General features: G+C 43.8%; 1 protein-coding gene across 6 annotated transcripts in view; it reads left to right on the top strand.

Moving 5' to 3' along the window:
- The window catches only part of LOC147431736 (dynein regulatory complex subunit 2-like), a 126,746-nt gene extending 112,346 nt beyond the window's left edge, over positions 1-14,400 (top strand). For 4 of the 6 annotated variants that reach the window (XM_086494239.1, XM_086494238.1, XM_086494241.1 and 1 more), the window contains exons 4-9: positions 8,269-8,423; positions 9,873-9,993; positions 10,270-10,365; positions 10,458-10,575; positions 10,761-10,909; positions 11,007-11,219. In XM_086494239.1, coding sequence (XP_086350365.1) covers positions 8,269-8,423; positions 9,873-9,993; positions 10,270-10,365; positions 10,458-10,575; positions 10,761-10,909; positions 11,007-11,189 — 822 coding nt within the window. In that variant the 3' untranslated portion in view covers positions 11,190-11,219. Of the gene's footprint in view, positions 1-7,800; positions 7,954-8,051; positions 8,142-8,268; positions 8,424-9,872; positions 9,994-10,269; positions 10,366-10,457; positions 10,576-10,760; positions 10,910-11,006; positions 11,220-13,965 lie in introns of those variants that run through there. The other 2 variants (XM_086494244.1, XM_086494242.1) reach the window with 2 other exon arrangements.
- The last annotated feature ends 4,369 nt before the right edge of the window (positions 14,401-18,769 follow it).

The following is an 18,769-nucleotide window of genomic DNA, read 5'->3' on the forward strand; positions in this document are numbered from 1 at the left end:
TCACCACCTGTATGCGAAGTATCCATTCCGCTTCGGGTGATGACCATGCACTATGATCTTTGGTTCTTAAGTTCACGAGGAACTTTAGTTCTTGCGGGTCTTGGGTTCTTGGGGTTCTTGAGGGTCTTCTTTTGCTTGCAATCTGTGTTAGAGAAGGATCTTCTCTTCACCCCAGTTCTGCTCTTTTCCACGGGCACACCCCTTGGCGGCCTTGCGCTCACACCAAGGTTGCTTTTTCCCACCTCACGTCGATTGGCCGGCCGCTAAGTGCACAATCCGCTCTCAATGAGTGAAAAGAGGCACAAGGGGAGGCTGGACAAGCCCTTCTTTCCTGAGATTCTTGTCATGCTTCAAAAACACAATTAGAAATCGACACGCCCAAGCAAACTTGGGTTCGTAAGACCTCAACAAGCAAAAAAAAAATCTTGTGATTCTTGTGGTTCTTTCCTTGAGTGATACAAAACATTACCAATGTAAGGTGCAACGGAATTAATGTTATACTTTTCTCAAGATGAGTGCTCCGTACTGTGCTCAAGGTTCCTTTTTGTTCTTATGGAAGGGAGAGCCTTCCGTTCTTAATGAGAGAGTGCAATGATCACTAACAAAGTGAATGGACAATGTGCATGGAAGTGTGTGAGACTGAGAGATAGAGAGAGAAGAGAAATACGACACCAGAGACGTTGTAAAACCCTAGCCAAAGGCCCCACTCTCGTTGGCGAGAGTGGTCTACTATTGATTGCACAAACTGGTACAAAGTGGATGCATGTTACTGATGCAAGTCTAGGCTATGTCGATGTCGACGACGGGGATGACGAGATTGACTCAAGGGCTGAAAACGGATGCACTTGATCTGCTGTCCAAAAACGCCAGTGGCTGAAATCTGCTGCTGCTGAAAACGCTGTTTTGTTGCTCATAAAAACGTTGATTTGCAGCCTTGAAGTTCTCCAAAAAAAAACGCTGATCTGGCTGGTCCGGAATGGCTGAATTCTTGAGGCTTTAGTCGCTGATTTGCTGCTGCTGTGCACTGCTGAAATTGCCAAGTAAGTTGGTGATAATGATCTACTGAAAACGCCAGCAAAGGGGGGACCTGTGGCGATGAGGCTGAGAAAAAACGCCAGCAGATTGGTGATCTATGGCGATGATGCTTGGCTGAAAACGCTAGGTACTGGAGTATGGCGATGAAGACTTGCTGATGAAAACGCTAGGGGATAGGAGGTCACTTGAGAGGAAATTGCCCAAGGGGGAAAAGTCTTGTTGAGAGAGGGAGGGGGAACCTGCTGCCTGTGGCCTGTGTTCTCCTTGCTCTTCTCTCAAATAGTGCTAGCGTTGGGTTGCTTATATATTATCTTACCCAATTTTCCCTACTCAGTTCCCAACAAAAGTCACTTAAAATAATAAGTGAAAAATGTCAAAATAGGAAAAATAGGTTAAATACACTGGAAAATTCCCTTAAAGGATTCTGATGGATTCGGATGAGAATGCTTATGGTCATGCTGTGTGCAACCAGAGGATATGCATCTACACTAAGTGCCTGGGCATGCATGGTCTGCGAACAGACTCACAAAAGTGCCAGAACACTTGCTAATCTAGACTGACTGGACTGATAGAACCCTTGTTACGAAGTAGCTTGTCTACGGACACATAGGGTTGGATGTGTCACGTGACAAGTGTAATGCAAGAAGTCATATCGTGCACACCCTACACTGCTCTCTCTCTCCCCTACGTGCAATAATGTGATGCCCCATAAGAGGGCTCTTCATTTGACTCATGTACAGTTGTGTGGTCATATGCGTTTTTGCTGAGGCAAGAGCCTCTCTGAGCAGGACCAGGACTAGCTAACTGCTGCTCCAAAAGCAGGCACCGGTGAGGGTGATAACCTCATCGTAAAGGTGCGTTGTCAGTGCTGGTTATGCGCTGAATTTGGATTGTTTTTCAGTCATACGGATACTAGAACCATTGGAAATAGTGCCCCACTATTAGAGGACAGTTTAGGGACTATTTAGGGCTGAAAACAACGCAAAAACCAATAAATACAGCGTGCTGAATTTTTACTGTTTTTGGGCAGAAATCAGAGGATTTATGTCAGTGGAAGTGAGTTCTAGCGCAGGGGAATTGGTTTTGGGCAAGTTTTGGGGCTGTTATGTTGCCGAAATTTTGCTAGAACAGGTGGTATCTAGCTAGATACAGGTAAAGAATTCCGAGGACTCTTCTTGTAATTTACCCTCTTAAAGTATAAAAAAATACCGAAAAGGGCGTCAATTTTGGGGCCTACAGGTTGTCGGGGTCTGCTCGGAGCATTCTAGCTTCCGAACCGTGTGTGCGCTTTAAGTGTTAATTCCCATTGCAGGTTACCTTTCCAAAGTTCTCTCTGTATGTGTCTAAAGTAAAGAATTTCGGGTGAAAGCCAAAGTCTACTGGCCTACGGGCCGATTTCATGGTTCCGTTGCCGGGACATAAATCACTTTTTCCTCAAGAAGTGAGCCTCGGTTGTTTGGGGTAAAGACACAGAGTACAAGAACGCGGGATTACACTATGGCCGACAAAGGGAAAGGCATTATGGAAGAGGGTTCCTCTCCGCAAGACAGGCAGGAAATTCCTATGGTGTTTGAGGTTGGCGAGAGTTCACGGCCACCCCTGTCTGCATCTTTTCCTAATGAGAATGCTCCTCCAGTACAGGGCTTTATGATTGGGCAACTTGAGGATGATGCGTTCAGGACTCAGTTAGTTGCCGCAGTGAATGTTTTTTCGCGACTGGTGCAGAACGCAAGGTTAATGAAGTTCATGCAAGCGCCACCAGTGCCACAGCAAAATAGGCAACCTACACCGCGAATAGAGCTTGTTGAGGCTCAAGCCCAAGTACTTCATGCGTCCCAGCAGGATAGGGAGCACTCTCATGTTGCGGAGTCAGGGGCTCCAAAACAGGTTCCTCCCGTCCTTGAGCAGGTGGTGAGGACGCCTATTCCACAGGCTATGCAAGTTCAGCCCGCCACCTTTCAAAGCCCGCATGTTGTCTTGAATGGATAGGGAATTGGCTACCAAGCAATGTATGCAATTTCTCCCACCACCCACGGTACATCCTGGGATTTCGGGGGTGGATCTATGTTCCAGAGCATGGCTGGTTATGCACCTGGAAGCCAGCCGTACATGCCAGGAACAGTGTTTGGGGGAATGCAAGGCATGATGCCAAACCCCATGTATGGTAGCATTGGCATGCAGCAAGGCTTTTAGAGCAACCAGGGCCAGTTTGGGGTGCCACAGGGTCATTTTGGCATGGCTGGTTTTTCTGGACAGCAGCCAGATATGTACCTATGACGTAAAATGTGAATGGCCAAGACGTGCCGATGATCCCTACTACAATGCCCATGTTGCAAACAATTCCTTTTGGGGGCACTGGAAAAGCCGAAAGCTTACAAAGAAGGTGATGCAGTTGTAAAGTTTAGCACTTTCAGCGGCCTCGACGATAAGGCAAAGGCTCTTACTTTCCTCTAGCAGTTTATACAGCTTATGCAGGAGGGAATTTTACAAAGGCCTCTTAAGGTCAGGAAAGCTGCCATCTTCTTGAAAGACAATGTGCTTACATGGTGGACGACATTGTTAATGCAAGGACAGGCACCCGTCACATGGGTCTACTTCAAGCAAATGTTTGCATTTGCTTGGCTGTCAAATGAATTTGAAGCCGACGTCATGACAGATTGGCACCAGCTTACTTCGGCTACTTGTAAGAGCTTGCTGGAGTACAATCGGAGGTTTTGTAAAGCGCTACTCTCAGTGACCTACAGATTTATGCCATTGACAGAGCAAATAGAGAAGTCCTGTTGTGGGCTGCCTAAAGGGCTTCAAGACTACTGTACCAAGAACAGAGTGGCTACCCTCACCCAGCTCATGGAAGTTGCTAACATTGGTCTTGCCTTGTTGAAAGGAGAGGACAGTGGGTTTCCGAGCACAACGAAAAAGGAGGGCAGCAGAAGAAAAATTCAGCGAAGAAGCCCTTTGTGAAAACGGTTCCTGAGGCGTCACAGGGGTCAGAAAAGGCCAACAAGGATAAGGATTCAGCCGGGACTTTGGAGCGCAGGCAAAGAAATAAAAAAGGAAGCCTTTTGTGCGTAAGTCGCTCGAGGAAAAGAAGGTCTTAATGGATGAAAATAAATGCTTTATATGCGAGCAGCCTGGTCACTTTGCTACAAATTGTCCACAAAGGAAAAGACCAGCTGACTCAGATGATAAAGAGGACTAGAAAGGCAAGAAGCCTAAACCCACGGCAGGTTTGGTGCCAGGTATAGTGGGTGACAAGCCCAGTATAGATGCCAGCGAGTTATGCAGAGCATGGAGTAAAGTTAGAGATCAGATGGCACTCATCTTCTTTGATCCAGGTGCCAAAGCAAACTTTGTCTCACCAGAGTTAGCTATGAAGCTGGGCATCAGAGCTGAAGAGATGGGGTACACAGTAGAGCTGAAGAGATGGGGTACACAATAGAGGCAGGGTTGGCATGTCGTGGCCACTGTTACTCCCATTATTAGAAAGCTGCGTCTGCATATGTAGACACAGAAGAATTTTATATCATGCCATTGGAAGGGTGCGATACACTACTTGGAATTCCGTGGATGTTCAGAGTACATGGCGTACTGGATGCCTTCGGCAAGACGATCACCCTTCAATATAGGGGCAAAACTCATGTTTTGAATGTAAAGTTCAAAGGGGAGTCTATCCCTATTGTATCTGCTTCGGCTATCACTTCTGTAATAAAGAATCATCTTCTGTGTACTTGATTTTTGCACGTGATGTCTCAGATAATTGTCAATCAAATTTATCTACGTTAGGTAAAGAAAGGTCAGCATTTTTGCAAGAGTTTCGTGACTGTTTTTTTTATCATTACCGTCGCAATTTCCGTCAGAGAGACCTGAGGACCATGGGATAGATTTGGTGCCAGGGTGTAGCCCACCAAATAGGCCTTCCTACAAGGTTAGCGCGGCGCAGCAAAAAGAGATTATGGGCCAGGTTGAGGAGTTAATAGAGAAGAGGCTGATCCAGCCTAGTTCTTCACCCTTTTGGTCCCCAGTGCTCCTAGTACAGAAAAAGGATGGCTCATGGCGCATGTGTATTGATTACCGTGCGTTGAATAAGAATACCATCAAGAATAGGTTTCCTATTTCAAGGATTGTTGATATTCTTGATCATTTAGAGGGTGCTGCAATTTTCAACAAGATAGACCTTAAGAGTGGGTACCATCAGATTCGTATAAGGCTAGAGGATGTGCACAAGACTGCGTTTAGAATGACATTGGGTCTTTATGAGTTTCTAGTAATGCCGTTTGGTCTAACAAATGCTTCTGCCACGTTCAACAGAATGATGGACCGGATTTTCTGCTCGCATCAACAGTTTGTTGGGACATTCTTCTCGATGACATGATAGTCTATTCAAAGAATGAAGAGAAGCATATGCGTCACTTAACCATTGTGTTTGTAGAGGTGCGTAGTCACAGGTTACTTGTCAATCTAAGTAAGTGAATTCTTCCTGGAAGAGATCCACTTTCTTGGCCACATAGTCTCAAAGGATGGTGTCAGAATGGATCCCGCAAAGGTTGAAGCTATTAAGACATGGCCAGACTTGAAGACTGTGCACGATGTCAGAAGCTTCTTGGGATTGTGTTCCTACTATAGAAGGTTTATCGGGAATTTTGAAGAGATAGCATCACCTCTTCATGCTTTGCAAAAGAAAGAGGTCACTTTCAGATGGATCCAAAAAGAGATTTCAAGTAGACTTCAGATCCAGTAATTGTTTTGCCAGATCTTAGGAAGTCATTTGTGATCGAGTGTGCCGCGTGTGGCAGTAGCATCGGAGCAGGGCTAATGCAAGATAGGCGGGTAGTAGCTTATGAAAGCCGAATTTTGCAAGGGCCAGAGAAGACTATTTAAGTCTATGAGAAAGGGCTCTTGGCGGTGATTCATGCGCTTTCTAGTTGGAAGCACTACCTCTTCGGTGCTGATTTTGTTGTCCAAACAGACCATCAGACCTTGCGATACTTCTTGACACAGTCAAATCTATCCGAAAATCATATGCGATGGGCAAACATTCTTTCTATGTTCCACTTCCAGATTATGCATGTGGAAGGCAAGAATAATGTTGTGGCTGATGCGTTATCAAGGAAGCCACAAATTTGAGTTGTGTCAATTCCTTATCATCATGAGCTTGATGACATGAAGGAACAATATGCTACTGATGAAGATTTTGCAAGGATCTTTGAACAGTTGCAAGAGGGGCAACATCATGAGCACTACCTCCTCAGAGATGATTTTATGATGATGCATGGCAGACTTTGTGTCACTAGGCCATTGCGACATAAGGTCATGGTAGAAAGTCATGTCCCACCGTATGCAAGGTATCGTGGTATTGATGCGACAGTTAAAGCAGTAGAGACATTCTTCTATTGGCCTACCTTGAGGAGAGATATGGATGCCTTCGTGCGAGCATGCCTGATTTGCCAAAAGGTGTCTGACAAGCAAAAGGCACAAGGGCTGTTACAACCACTGCCGATTCCGGATAAGCCATGGGAAAGCATTGCTATGGATTGCCCAAATGGCAAAAGTATTATATTTTTAGACACACAAACGGAAGTGCTCGCTACTGCTCTTCTCCCCCCCCTACTGGCTTTGCGCCCCCTTGCTCGCCATCGCCCTCCCCCCCTACCTACTCACCCCGCCTCCCTGCCCGCTGTCGTCCCCTGCCCGCTACCCACCCGCCTGCCCTGCCCGCCCTGCCCGCCTGCCCTGCCACTTGCCTGCCCGCTGCCCGGCCCCCGCCTGCACATTGCCCCTAGTCCATATCCTCGCCCTCTTCAGTCCTGCTTGACTAGTCTCGACAGCACCTTCGACGTGCTTGGTCCAAAAGGAGGTCTCCGTTCGCTGACGCCTCTTTGCCCTTTCTTCACAACAGCAGACACAAATGGAGGCTCAAGCTCCGCCACAGAGGGATTCCAATGAAGTCCCCTCGCTCGACCCCACTGAGCCCACCATTCGACTCGCTCTCTCACCAACAGAGCAAGCGAGCCTAGCTGCATAGGTGGAACGCCTTAGGTGACTTCCATCATTTGCAAGATTCTCGGCACCCAGCCCAGCAGAGAAGAGATGCGTAATCTTCTCCAGGCTCGCCTTCTCGCAGAGGTGGGCAAGACCTTGGATGTTCAGTTCCTCGGACGCGGCTACTATCAAATAGAGTTCGAGACTTCCGAGATGGCGTCCGCGATGAGCCCCTTGGCCATCCGAGTAGTTCGAGCCCACTTTCGACAGTGGAGACATGGTTTTGATCCAGCTACAGATGTTCTGGTAGTGGAGGCAGACCTTCTCATCTCCGTCTGCTTTTCCTGGTTTGAGGAGGGGGTACCTGCCACTTTGTCCAAGTGTAGCAGGCTACAGTGTCACTTTCACAGGACACAAGTTACAGTTGGCCGAGGCTGGTTCACACCGGACTGGACGGACTCTCTTGGCTGGGCAGTGACACAGGACACAAGTTACAGTTGGCCGAGCCTGGTCCACACCGGATTGGACGGACTCTCTTGGCTGGGCAGTGACACGTGGCAGGGATACGGGTGGTCTAGTGGACATCGTGGCCAGGTCACCACCACTCAGTTATCAGTTGGGGATAGATTTAGATGGCTGAGTATGGTATGATGTCTACAAATAGTTAAAGCTATATATTTTCCAGAATGGAAGTGAGAGATTGGAGCAAGAGTGTTAGCAAAGCGTGTTCCCAAACGACCCTATTCAAGTTTCATCGCATGAACTTAAATGTAAAACTGAAGAGCTATGTTGCAACTTGTATATGTGACTCGAGCACTTGCTTGGAATGGCGTGTATTTTCAGGAACTACATGACATGATTCATGCAATGCAAAATGAATGTAAGGAGGCTGAAAATGAATTGCGTCAAGATTTTGAGGCCTCACGAGAAGAAATTAAGGTTCTGCTAAAACCTATTGTTTATATGTTAATTTCAATAAGAAACAAATAATAGAAACTCCCACTTAAAACTGTTCAACTTGTCAAGGTGTCCTACAGAACAAGAACACAGAAGAATACAATGTTCTTAAGATATCTCTGGAGAGATCAATTGAAGATCTTGAATGCAAAATAGAGGAGATCCATCAGGTTACTTGATTTTAAATAGAAAAGTGCTGCTTACTTATTGAACCTTCAATGAAAATTTTGTCTCCATTACTAGGAATGAGGAAAGCTCTATTTGAATAATCATGGTCCATTTTTTCAACCTTCTTAGGCTTATCTGGAAAGCACAGACTCCAAAACACAAGCCTTCAAAAGAATGATGGAGAAGGACAAGGTCACTGCTCATTTGATTGAACAAAGGATGAGAAAGCTGCTTCATTTGCATGAGAGTATTGCATACAGAAGAGCAAAAATTGCGACCGATAGGTGCGCTATACTTCACTTACACGAATGCTGATTTTTATTTGCATGTTTGGCAAAGCAAAACCTCTGAAATAAATCTTAAATTATTTCGTCTGGTGTGAATGGAGCAGTTAAATTTGATTAAATTCTTGAATGCCCAGAGCTCAGCCTTAATATTCAAAACAGCCCACTATTTCATTGCAAATTGACCCTGTTTGGTACAGGGATTGGGTCCAGCATTTCAACAGCATGTCCTCTCTAGCAAAGGTCCACTTGTTATGCAGCTGGCGAATAGAATGCCCATCTCACTCTTGCATGCCATTTTGAGCATGTTTTGGGTGGGGCCCCCATTTCATCTCTTCCCTGTCACATTGTAATTGCTCTTTTCTTCTTGAGGATATGGTATCTCATGGGATCTGTCCTCCGATGTCAGGCACGGGCAAACAGAGAAGCTATTCCCTAGTTTGCATTTCTGAAAGCATGAAGATGTACAAGCTTGTAGACAAGGGTACTAGGACAACCATTTCATTCTTCTGCTAGTAGATTGAAGGTCATGTGCTTACATCTTCCTGATGGACATTACCTGGTTGGGCAAGCATTGGCGAATAATTCTTTTACATTTCTAAAATCTTGTTTAACAAGAAAAACTTGCAGCAGTTATGGATACTTGGTCTACGAATTCTTTAGTAAACGGGCCATGTTTATTGTTTATCTAGGAACAGATTGTTTAACGATAACAAGATCCGACAATGGTTAACGTTCTAACTAGTATTGGCAGAGAAAATTGCATAAAACTCCTCACGAAAATCCGAGCAGTGGATATTCCAAGGTTGACCTTTTCATGCTAATGGACTAAGAATGGCAGCTTTATGGCTTGTTTTTCTTTAGTGGACAGTTTTTGCAATATCTAGGAGCAGATTCTTTGAGACTAACTATTTTGTCTAGCATTTGAGGTTCTACTTAATGTTGGCCAAGTGGGTTGCCTAATCTCAAGGAAAAATCAATGTATTGGATCCCAAATTTGGCTTTTTCATCTCAGTAGACTTAAGGATGGGCAGCTTATTGTGACATGATTGCGGTGAACTGATTGCCTTCGTGGCTTGTGAGAGAAAGCATTGACTTCCCTCATGTGCTCAATCAATTGTGAGCCTCAAAAGAAGTATGGAATTTGAGGGGACTCTCTTGAATCTTAAGAATCGCATCTTAACACTGAAGCAAATGTGTCGGTCTAATTTGTTGGGCATGGACTACACTCGCAAATAGGTGGATGCCATTCCAAGCTATGTTCATGCAACTGGATATCTGGTGTTTTGTTTATTTCTGTATGCAATAAGGAATCCTTAAAAGAAAAGAGTAGCTGTGTCGTTCCTTGGAAAGTAATAACTTATTGGGAGTTTTAAAAACATTGCTTTAAGTAAATACAAAAAATATTAGTTCTGTCTACCCTCATCAAACATAAACTGGATGCTGCAGCCGGGAATGGGAAAGTAGAAACAAAGCTATGCGAGATCAAAAAGATGGGATGAACAAGCACTACCAAGGGCTAAAACGCAAAATATCAAAGCTGCGCAGCCAGGCACATCAGGACCTCAAGGTGAAACCCTTTGAATGGGTTATCTTGGTTGTAGAGGACTAAAAAGCACTTTTACACCATAAGGAGAATTTGTTCCTTTCTTCATGTTGTGGTCTGCTTGATTGATTGGGGATATTGAAAAAACTGCATCTCTGCCCATGGAGAAAACTGCATCCAGAAATATTGCTTTCAATGCATATACAAGGGTAAAAGTGGTTCTAAAAGAGCCGAATGTCAATATTTTTGTCCCCTGATGCATGTGAAACTTCTTCATGGTTTTAATGACAATATCTGCAGGCTGTATCCAACCTTAGTGATGATGTCCAAGCAGATTTTCAGAAGAAACTGGACATGGCTGGGACCATTGTTAAGCTAGGACAGCTGAACAGCAAGGTAAGAGTTTCTTTTGCATCTGAATCGCTGACCCTACGTTGCTTTGGGTTTCGTTACAAGATGTTAGCTTGAGGTTTGAACTTCTTTTGTAGCTAGAGCTGGAACACGAGAGAGTTTTTCCTTTTGATCCGCTACACCTTTCATCCTTGCATCCAAGTGTGATGAATATGAGAAGTTTCAAGCTCAACTGTGCTACTGATCAAGCAAGAGGTAATCAAAATTGTTTCTCTACCTGAGGTTAGTAACAGATTAAGAAACTTTGGGAGTCAGAGAAGATTACCTCCTGAAAACACAAAAAGTAGGCTTGTGGGCAAAAGGTGGTTATCGAGTGCCTTAGTTAATTGAAAATTTGAAAAAAAACAAATTTGGCAAGCTGTTTACCTGTGATAAAACAGGGCATGCACAAGGATGCTGTCAAGTTGCAGATACTGCATCAGATACATGCTCAAGTGATTCTTACCATGCACCCGTCGTTACTGATGAACTAGGAAAGGAAGTCCAAGAATTTGACTACTTGTCCAAGTTTCATTGCAAATACAACAAGGTTGGAGTATCTTCAGTCCCTCATTGTGACAAGCAATGTCTCAGTCTTTCTTATTTGTGAGTGTCGTCACTCTTGTAGTATCTACTCTTATTTGCAGGTCTTGCTTGACAAAATGGCCTTAGAAAAACAAAAGAAAGAGCTTGCTGACCAAGTTGATAAATTAAAGTTTTCCCTGAAGGGCTATGTTGAGGGCTTTGCTGCGAGTAATGATGAGACCATGAAGAAGCTAAAGCCTTACATGGTCTCTCTCTCTTCCATGAGCACTCCCCTCCCCCAGTGATTACTTCTCCTGATGTGTGGGGCCAGTATGCGACATCGTTATATACGGTTCCTGGGCAGGATCCCCTTCCAGATCCTACAGAGCCATGTCCACCTACGAGCACCTTCTTTACCACTGAGATGGTAAAGAGAGCCATTGACAGGATGAGGACCAGGAGGGCTTACGATCATGACGGTCTAGTAGCGGAGCACTTTATACATGCTAGGGATATGCTGATGGAGGTTCTTGCAGTGTTGTTCAATCGTGTCATGTGTGAGGGATTACCTGAGACTTGGAGGTTGTCTACTATTGTGCCTATATTCAAGGCAGGTGATCCTACAGAGCCTGGAAATTACCGCACTATTATGGTTGGACACACACTGGCACGATTGTATGCATCCATTATTGAGCAGCAGTTGAGTAACTGGGCAGAGGGTGAGGGTGTACGGGCAAAGGGACAGGCAGGTTTCAGGAGGGGTTTCTCCACTCTTGACCATATTCTGACACTCAGAGCTATCATTGAGGAGGGCAGGTCACATGGGAGACGGATTTATTGTAGCTTTGTGGATTTCCGCAAAGCATTTGACATGGTACCGAGAGCTCGACTGATGCGCAGACTGCAGGAGATGGGGGTGCCCACAGTGTTGATTTGGGGGATTATGGCTTTATACAGATCAGTGATGGGACATGTACGCACCCCAGAGGGGATATCTGACTTAGTTCACTCCACTATCGGGGTGAAACAGGGTTGCCCATTGTCTCCTACTCTATTTGGTATGTATGTTGATGAGGTGTCTGATTACATTGACAGAGAGGGTGATAGAGGTGCCCAGCTGGCAGGGACGTGGATCCCATTGTTGTTATATGCTGATGATATTGTCTTGATCTCTGACTCACCAGAGGGTATGCAGCGACAGTTGGATGCATTACACAGTTTTGCAGAGGATAGTGGATTGTCTGTAAACCTTGGTAAAACCAAGGTCATGGTGTTTAACACCACACTGCAGTGGATCAGGAGATCGGCACCGACCTTCACGTATGGTCAAGAGATTGTGGAGTATACAGATGCATACACTTACCTTGGGATAGTCTTCACTGGGCCGAGGTTTTCTTTGGGGAGAGCAGCAGAGACTAGACTGACCAGAGCTTATGCGGCCTTGGGAGGCTTGGAGAGGATGTGTTCGCAGGTTCAATTCCAGGAACCTCGGACAAAGTTATGGCTCTTTGATACTTTAGTAGCCTCAGCTATGATGTATGGGGTACAGGTATGGGGACCTTATGTAGGCCAGGATGGTTGGAGACGTATGGAGAGGCCCTTGGTATCTATGATCTCCCGATTGATTAGAGCCAAGGCCTCCGTACCTCACGCGATCATTCGAGCAGAGCTAGCTGCCCCCCCCATGGAGATTGAGGCGCTTACCAGATCAGTGTCCTTTGTGCACAGCCTATGGGATACTACTAGAGACAGATATGCTAGACTGGCCCTTGAGTCTTCCAGACAGTTAGCTCTACAGGGGGACACTTCATGCTGGTATGCACAGATGACTTCATGGTTTCAGACGCATGGCTTCACCATGGACAGGTTGCCCCCTTTCCAGTATTCTCTTCAGGCACCCTCGCTGTCTCTTACACGGGTGGAGATCACTAGACTCATTCGTCAGGACCTGATCCAGCTCGACACCAGGAGGACATGGATAGAGCCGCCTCAGGAGTTGAGCACGAAGATGGCTTTCTATAGAGAGCATCTTCTCCACCTCACAGGAGATGGGTTTGTGATTTGACCCAGCTACATGGACACACATATGTCTCATGGTTTGCGTTGTGCCATTGGTCAGATACGCACATCCTCACATCAGCTCGAGATTGAGACTGGTAGATTCAGAGGGATACCAGCAGACAGCAGGATATGCCGATTATGCCAGAGAGAGCCAGAGACAGAGTTGCACTACATATGTCATTGCACAGTGTTCTATGAGATACGGGGGCGTTTCCACTGCTTATTCAGAGAGGGTTTTGGTCCTCTATCTAGGGTCATGAGTTATGAGGATCAGAGATGTCTTGGACTATATCTACTTGAGTTACACAGGTATAGAGACACTTTACTGGGGAGAGCTAGAGAGAGGCAATCCCAGAGACACATTACAGATTTCTTTTCACTAGATATGGGACAGCCAGAGGAGCAGCCACCACTGCAGAGCTCGTCCCACACTCATTCGACCACTACTGGCACTCTCATCGACCGAGCATTGGAGCTACAGAGATACAGACGACCGCGACTGAGGAGAGGAGCTACACAGCATCGACGGAGACTACAACAGAAGATTCGAGCCATACTCTCTCGACATCCAGAGTGCAGATGAGGATGGATCCTCACCATTTCTTCCATCTTTGTTTCACACACTGTTACATCCAGTTTACCGGGTACCTATTGTATCAGCTGCTACACCCACGTAGTTTTAGATTGTAGTAGTAGTAGTAGTATTTTGTTCCACTTCTAGTTCTTTTCTAGTTCTTTTGTACCCAGACATGGTATTAGATTCACTATTTTGTAACTGATTGGTCTCATAGGTCATTTTGGCCTTTTGAAGACGTTAATATAACATTTCATTTCATTTCTCTCTCTCTCTCTCTCTCTCTCTCTCTCTCTCTCTCTCACACACACACACACACACACACACACATACCACACATATTTGTCCCATATAAGAAGCCTAGTATATGGTATATTTATGGAATGCTGTTTTGATGGTTGCACTCAAGTACAATGCCAACATTGCCACTTTGAATTGAATTGCAGGATGAAGCAAATGACCATCTTGAAGCAACATCTATGCCAAGCAATGTAGATTGTTTGATGCGTGCCATGAGACAAACAACAGTGATCATCTCTTAAGCAAGAAGTCATTTTAGTGTAAGAAGAACAAAGGTGCAAAAACTGCTATACATATATACTAAACCTTTTTCAAGCAAACCCAATATTTGTGTAACTGTTTTCCAAGTGTCAATTATGGGCATAGGTTCCTCACATTGATTAATCCAATAACACTTGGAGAGAGAGAGAGAGAGAGAGAGAGAGAAGTCTAGCTAGGTGGTTGAATGATGCAAGTCAGCACTAAAACTTAGCCAAAGTAGTAAATTCATTCCTCTTGGGATTTAGGCATGTTTAAATTTTTGGTATCTCTTTGATCACAAAATCCGATTCAACAAATGTTCATTAGACACAATGGCTATAGTCAACATCACATGTTACATAATGTGCCCAATCGACTAAAGAAATGTTCAAATGTGTTTTAGTGATTCTCTCTCTCTCTCTCTCTCTCTCTCTCTCTCTCTCTCTCTCTCTCTCTCACACACACACACACACACACACACACGTGCAAAAAACTCTTTCCCAACATTTTCCCCCTCTTGTGTGAGAGACTTTCCTTTTCCCAACATTTTCCCCCTCGTGTGTGTGTGTGTGTGTGTGTGTGTGTGTGTGTGTGTGTGTGAGAGAGAGAGAGAGAGAGAGAGAGAGAGATTACTTGAGTGCTTGATATCATTGAAAGTATTAGGGGGTTTTGTATATAAATAGTAAGGGCTTACATCTCAAAAAGTGGAAAAGAATTCGAAGGGTTTGGTTGATTCAAGAAAATTTCTCATACGCAATAAGTGTTCGACAAAGATGGCCACAAGAAGAGGCTAAATGTGCTTCATGTAAGAGGTGAAGAATATGTATTGTTTCATTAACCTAGCCACAACATACCATGTTCAAAGCTAACCCAACAAATTAAGTGTTTTGCTCCCATCATGATGGGTCTTGTTAGACAATGTCTTTGTGAAAAGAGCAATGATGTTGTATTTAGTTGCCACATATGCCACGCTAATCTCTCTTGAAATAGGGTCTCTCCTTGAAATAATGGTAATGCTCGTTAATTGCTTGTTGCAAACATGGAGCACTTGGTTCCTCACAATTTCCAACAACTTTGAAGTTAAGGAAATTATTGAAATACCCCTCAAATTTTGAAACGTCTTTCAACACCCTCATATTTTTCCAAAAGTTCTTGAAATTGCCCCACAATTCTCCATCAATCCTTCTCTATCCCCCGAGCATCTCCAAAGACATGTTTTTGTGCACCTCTTCATAGGAAGCTTGGTTCTTTCACAATAGAAGATGATAGAACTATGGTTTTTTTTAGTATTATAGGAAATGATTCAATATTTCTCTACAAGAATGCCTCTAATTGTGAGACCATTTGTTGAAATTTTTGTACTTAAGAACTTAGATAGATCTCTATTGTCAAAAGGAATAAACACTGCAAAATCCATCCAAAATTGGTACAAGGATGTCTTTGGAGTTTTTAAAGTTGGCATGTTAAGGGAGTTTCCACAAATTTAAGGGGTATTTTGGTAAAGTTCCCTTGAAGTTAATAGTGGCATTACATTATCCAACAACATGAGCAATAATATTTATAAGTCAAACACATTGAGCTATAGTTGGAAAGATTCTATGTAAACTTCACATATATAAGTGTTTATATTAGGCTACTCCCTGCTCACCTACAATCTGCATGAGTTGATAACCATTTGTGAACTCAAGTGTTGGATTGTCATCCCGTTCCCCTTTTGAAAAGATTCACATTTTCTAGCAATTATCTGTAGGCTCTCTTAAGTAGAAAAATATGTGTTTCTTGCCAATGGCTAGTCCCTTGTGATAAAAGTCAGCTCAATTATGAAAGTGTGAATCGAATGTTCCATGAGTGTCTCACCTTGTAATTCATATATGGATCCTTTGGAATAGCATGTGGCAATAGACTATTGGAGATGGATAAGCTCGAGAGAATATAGTATACTATTATTGCTTATTGTCTAAATATAAAGATAGGGATGTCCTCAAGTGATGAGATATCCACGCCTGATGGAATTTTGGCCAGTACGGTCGGCATTTCATTTTAAGTGTTATACTACCATAATATGATAAAGATAAAGACAATACCTCTTAACACTTCTTAAGCCATCTAGGATGAGACTAATGGGAGTTAAGTGCTAGTGCACTAGGCTTTCTTGTTGTCAATTTTTTGTGAGGATAGACAACACAATATCCTGCATTAGATCCCCATGAAGAATGATTTCCTATCCATCAAAAATACTTGTGCTTTAGTAATGGACTACTATGATGTGTAAGGAGAATCTTTGCTTATAAGATAGCTACATTAAGTGAGAGATGAACTAATGGAGCGGATGATAGGATGCAATGGAAATACGTGAGGACGGTGTTAGATAAATTAGAATGGGAGATAAGGTAAGCTTGTAATGGATTATATTTTCTACCCACTTGAAATTTATGTTTCTCAAATAATGATTGCTTGATACTCCAGATAGCCCCAACAAAAATTCATGTGAATTAGAAATATGAACACTATAAAGTGTGTTATGTTTTTGTTAAAACAAGAGATGCAGATCTTCCCTTGAGGGTTCATAGTGATGATAATGATCCCTTTTCCACATTTATAGCATCAATCTCCCATTGTAGGGATTTACGTGATGGGGAAATTAGCTCCAATTAGCCCTATTCTGAAATTATGTTCCTCTAGTTTGAGGTAGCTTTTCGGATAAAAATTGCTTATGTCATTTTGAGATCATTTCTAAGCCCCCTTCCCTCTCTATAAACTACTACCAAGTGCAAAAGACCATCAAATATGGACCATTAGTCAAAGAACTCACAATGAGCTTATTGTGTGTGTAGAGGTATGTATATGTTGAATAGGGTAGAGGGGCTCCATGTTATTTTCAAGGGAGGACCTAGGCTCCGAGTGTCAAAGTCGACAATGCAAACATGTAGAGTAATGGGGAGAATACACGCTCGCGAGAGAGAGAGAGAGAGAGAGAGAGAGAGAGAGAGAGAGAGAGAGAGAGAGAGAGAGAGAGAGAGAGAGTTGAACCAACCAACTGGGAAATGAAATAGTGAGTATAAAATGGGGCAAGGTTGTGCTTATATACTAGCCTGGGGGCCCTTAAATATTCCCCTTAGTAAATTGCACTACCCAAGAATTTGACAAATAAGTAAAATAAATACCTAAATATTGGGATCACATTGGGATATTCACTTGAGATGCTATAACTTTAACACCCTCTCTGCAGCTCATAGAGGACATATGTAGGAAGACCAAGTCGATGAAGAAGCTACCATGGACACCCCAATAGTACGTCTACTATTGTATACACCTCAGTTATGCAGCCAATTCCATCTTGAGCATCGTTTTCCTCATAAAAATTTGAATTGTAGACCACACTACGTCCAAGAATACGTGAAATGTGAACACATCGCGTACACATTCCTAGACAATGAACTTTGAAACACATCCTTTCCATAATCCGGCCAACAAAAATGGATTGTCTATAGCACATCCATAGTGTTGTGTATATGTCATGTTGATTCCTTGCTAGATAAATGTGCCTTGAACTCCGACCCACGGGTTCAAACTCGATAACTTGAACTCCAACACATGGGTCCAAATTATTTATAGGGAGCTTCTTTTTCCCCTCTGCCGCTCAGAAGCCTCTCCAAAGCTAGTTGTGGAAACCACCAACTTACTAGAAATTTGGTGTCATGGCCGATCTCCTCTGTAAAATCTTTACCACTATCTTTCTCCAACTTGTCTTTGCCTTTGTCCTCTTGTGGTTTCCTACTTTTGCCTTTGACTTCCCATTCCCAAGTCAGACAAAGCGTCTTCTCGCATTTATAAAAACGGCTCTCGAACCTCGTGGGTATCGAGGCAGCTAACTCAACACTGGTCTTGTCGTCCTCATCAAGCGTGCCTTGACTTCTTTTGTTTGCGAGATTTGAACCTTACCTTGGGCATTACAACTCCAAGGAAAATGGGTTGCAAGATCTCTTGAGAACTTAGTACGTGTCGAGGCCACTAATCAAGTACTAGCCATGTCGTCCTTGTCAAGCTTACCTTTGCCTCTATCCTCTAGCAAACTTGTGCATTTTCTTTTATCTTCCCATTCCTGAGCCAAACAAGTTGACTTCCTTGAGAATTTTTGTTTAGCATAAGCTGCTAGCCAATACAATTTCCATAGCAATTTTTTGGTCTTGGTTCATCGTTATAGGCTGATGCTCGAGCAAGGGGAGGGCCATTGCGCAGGTACCTTAGTAAGCCGAGTTTGATCCTTAGCAAGCCTAGACTTCCACCTCACACTTAAAAAGGCCTCCGAAGGTCATCCTCAATTTGTGCAAAAAACAAAGCTCTCCTCATTTTCATGAAGATTCTTAAGGCACAGACTACCCTAGACAACTTGGGTATATGGAGTAAGGTAGAGCAGCCGGTTTAGAGACACCCAAATCTTGGCACCTCTAAAACAAGCTGTGTATGGCCATTCTGGGCGGAGGAGGATGCATCTGATGCATTGCAACTTCGTGCATCTACAGCAAAAGACTATAGCGAGAATGGTGCTCCACAGCTCGAACGCGACAAGAAATTCAAAAGGCTTTATTAAAGCAATGGGAGGGGGTATTATTTCTTTAACAAGACCCCAGTTTTTTACTAGCACCTCTACCCTACACCATGTGCAAAAGGCTTTATTAAAGCAATGGGAGGGGGTATTATTTCTTTAAC

The sequence above is a fragment of the Adiantum capillus-veneris genome, chromosome 21 (assembly GCF_014529385.1).
Source record: "Adiantum capillus-veneris isolate H3 chromosome 21, ASM1452938v2, whole genome shotgun sequence".
In the NCBI taxonomy this organism is placed as follows: Eukaryota; Viridiplantae; Streptophyta; class Polypodiopsida; order Polypodiales; family Pteridaceae; genus Adiantum; species Adiantum capillus-veneris.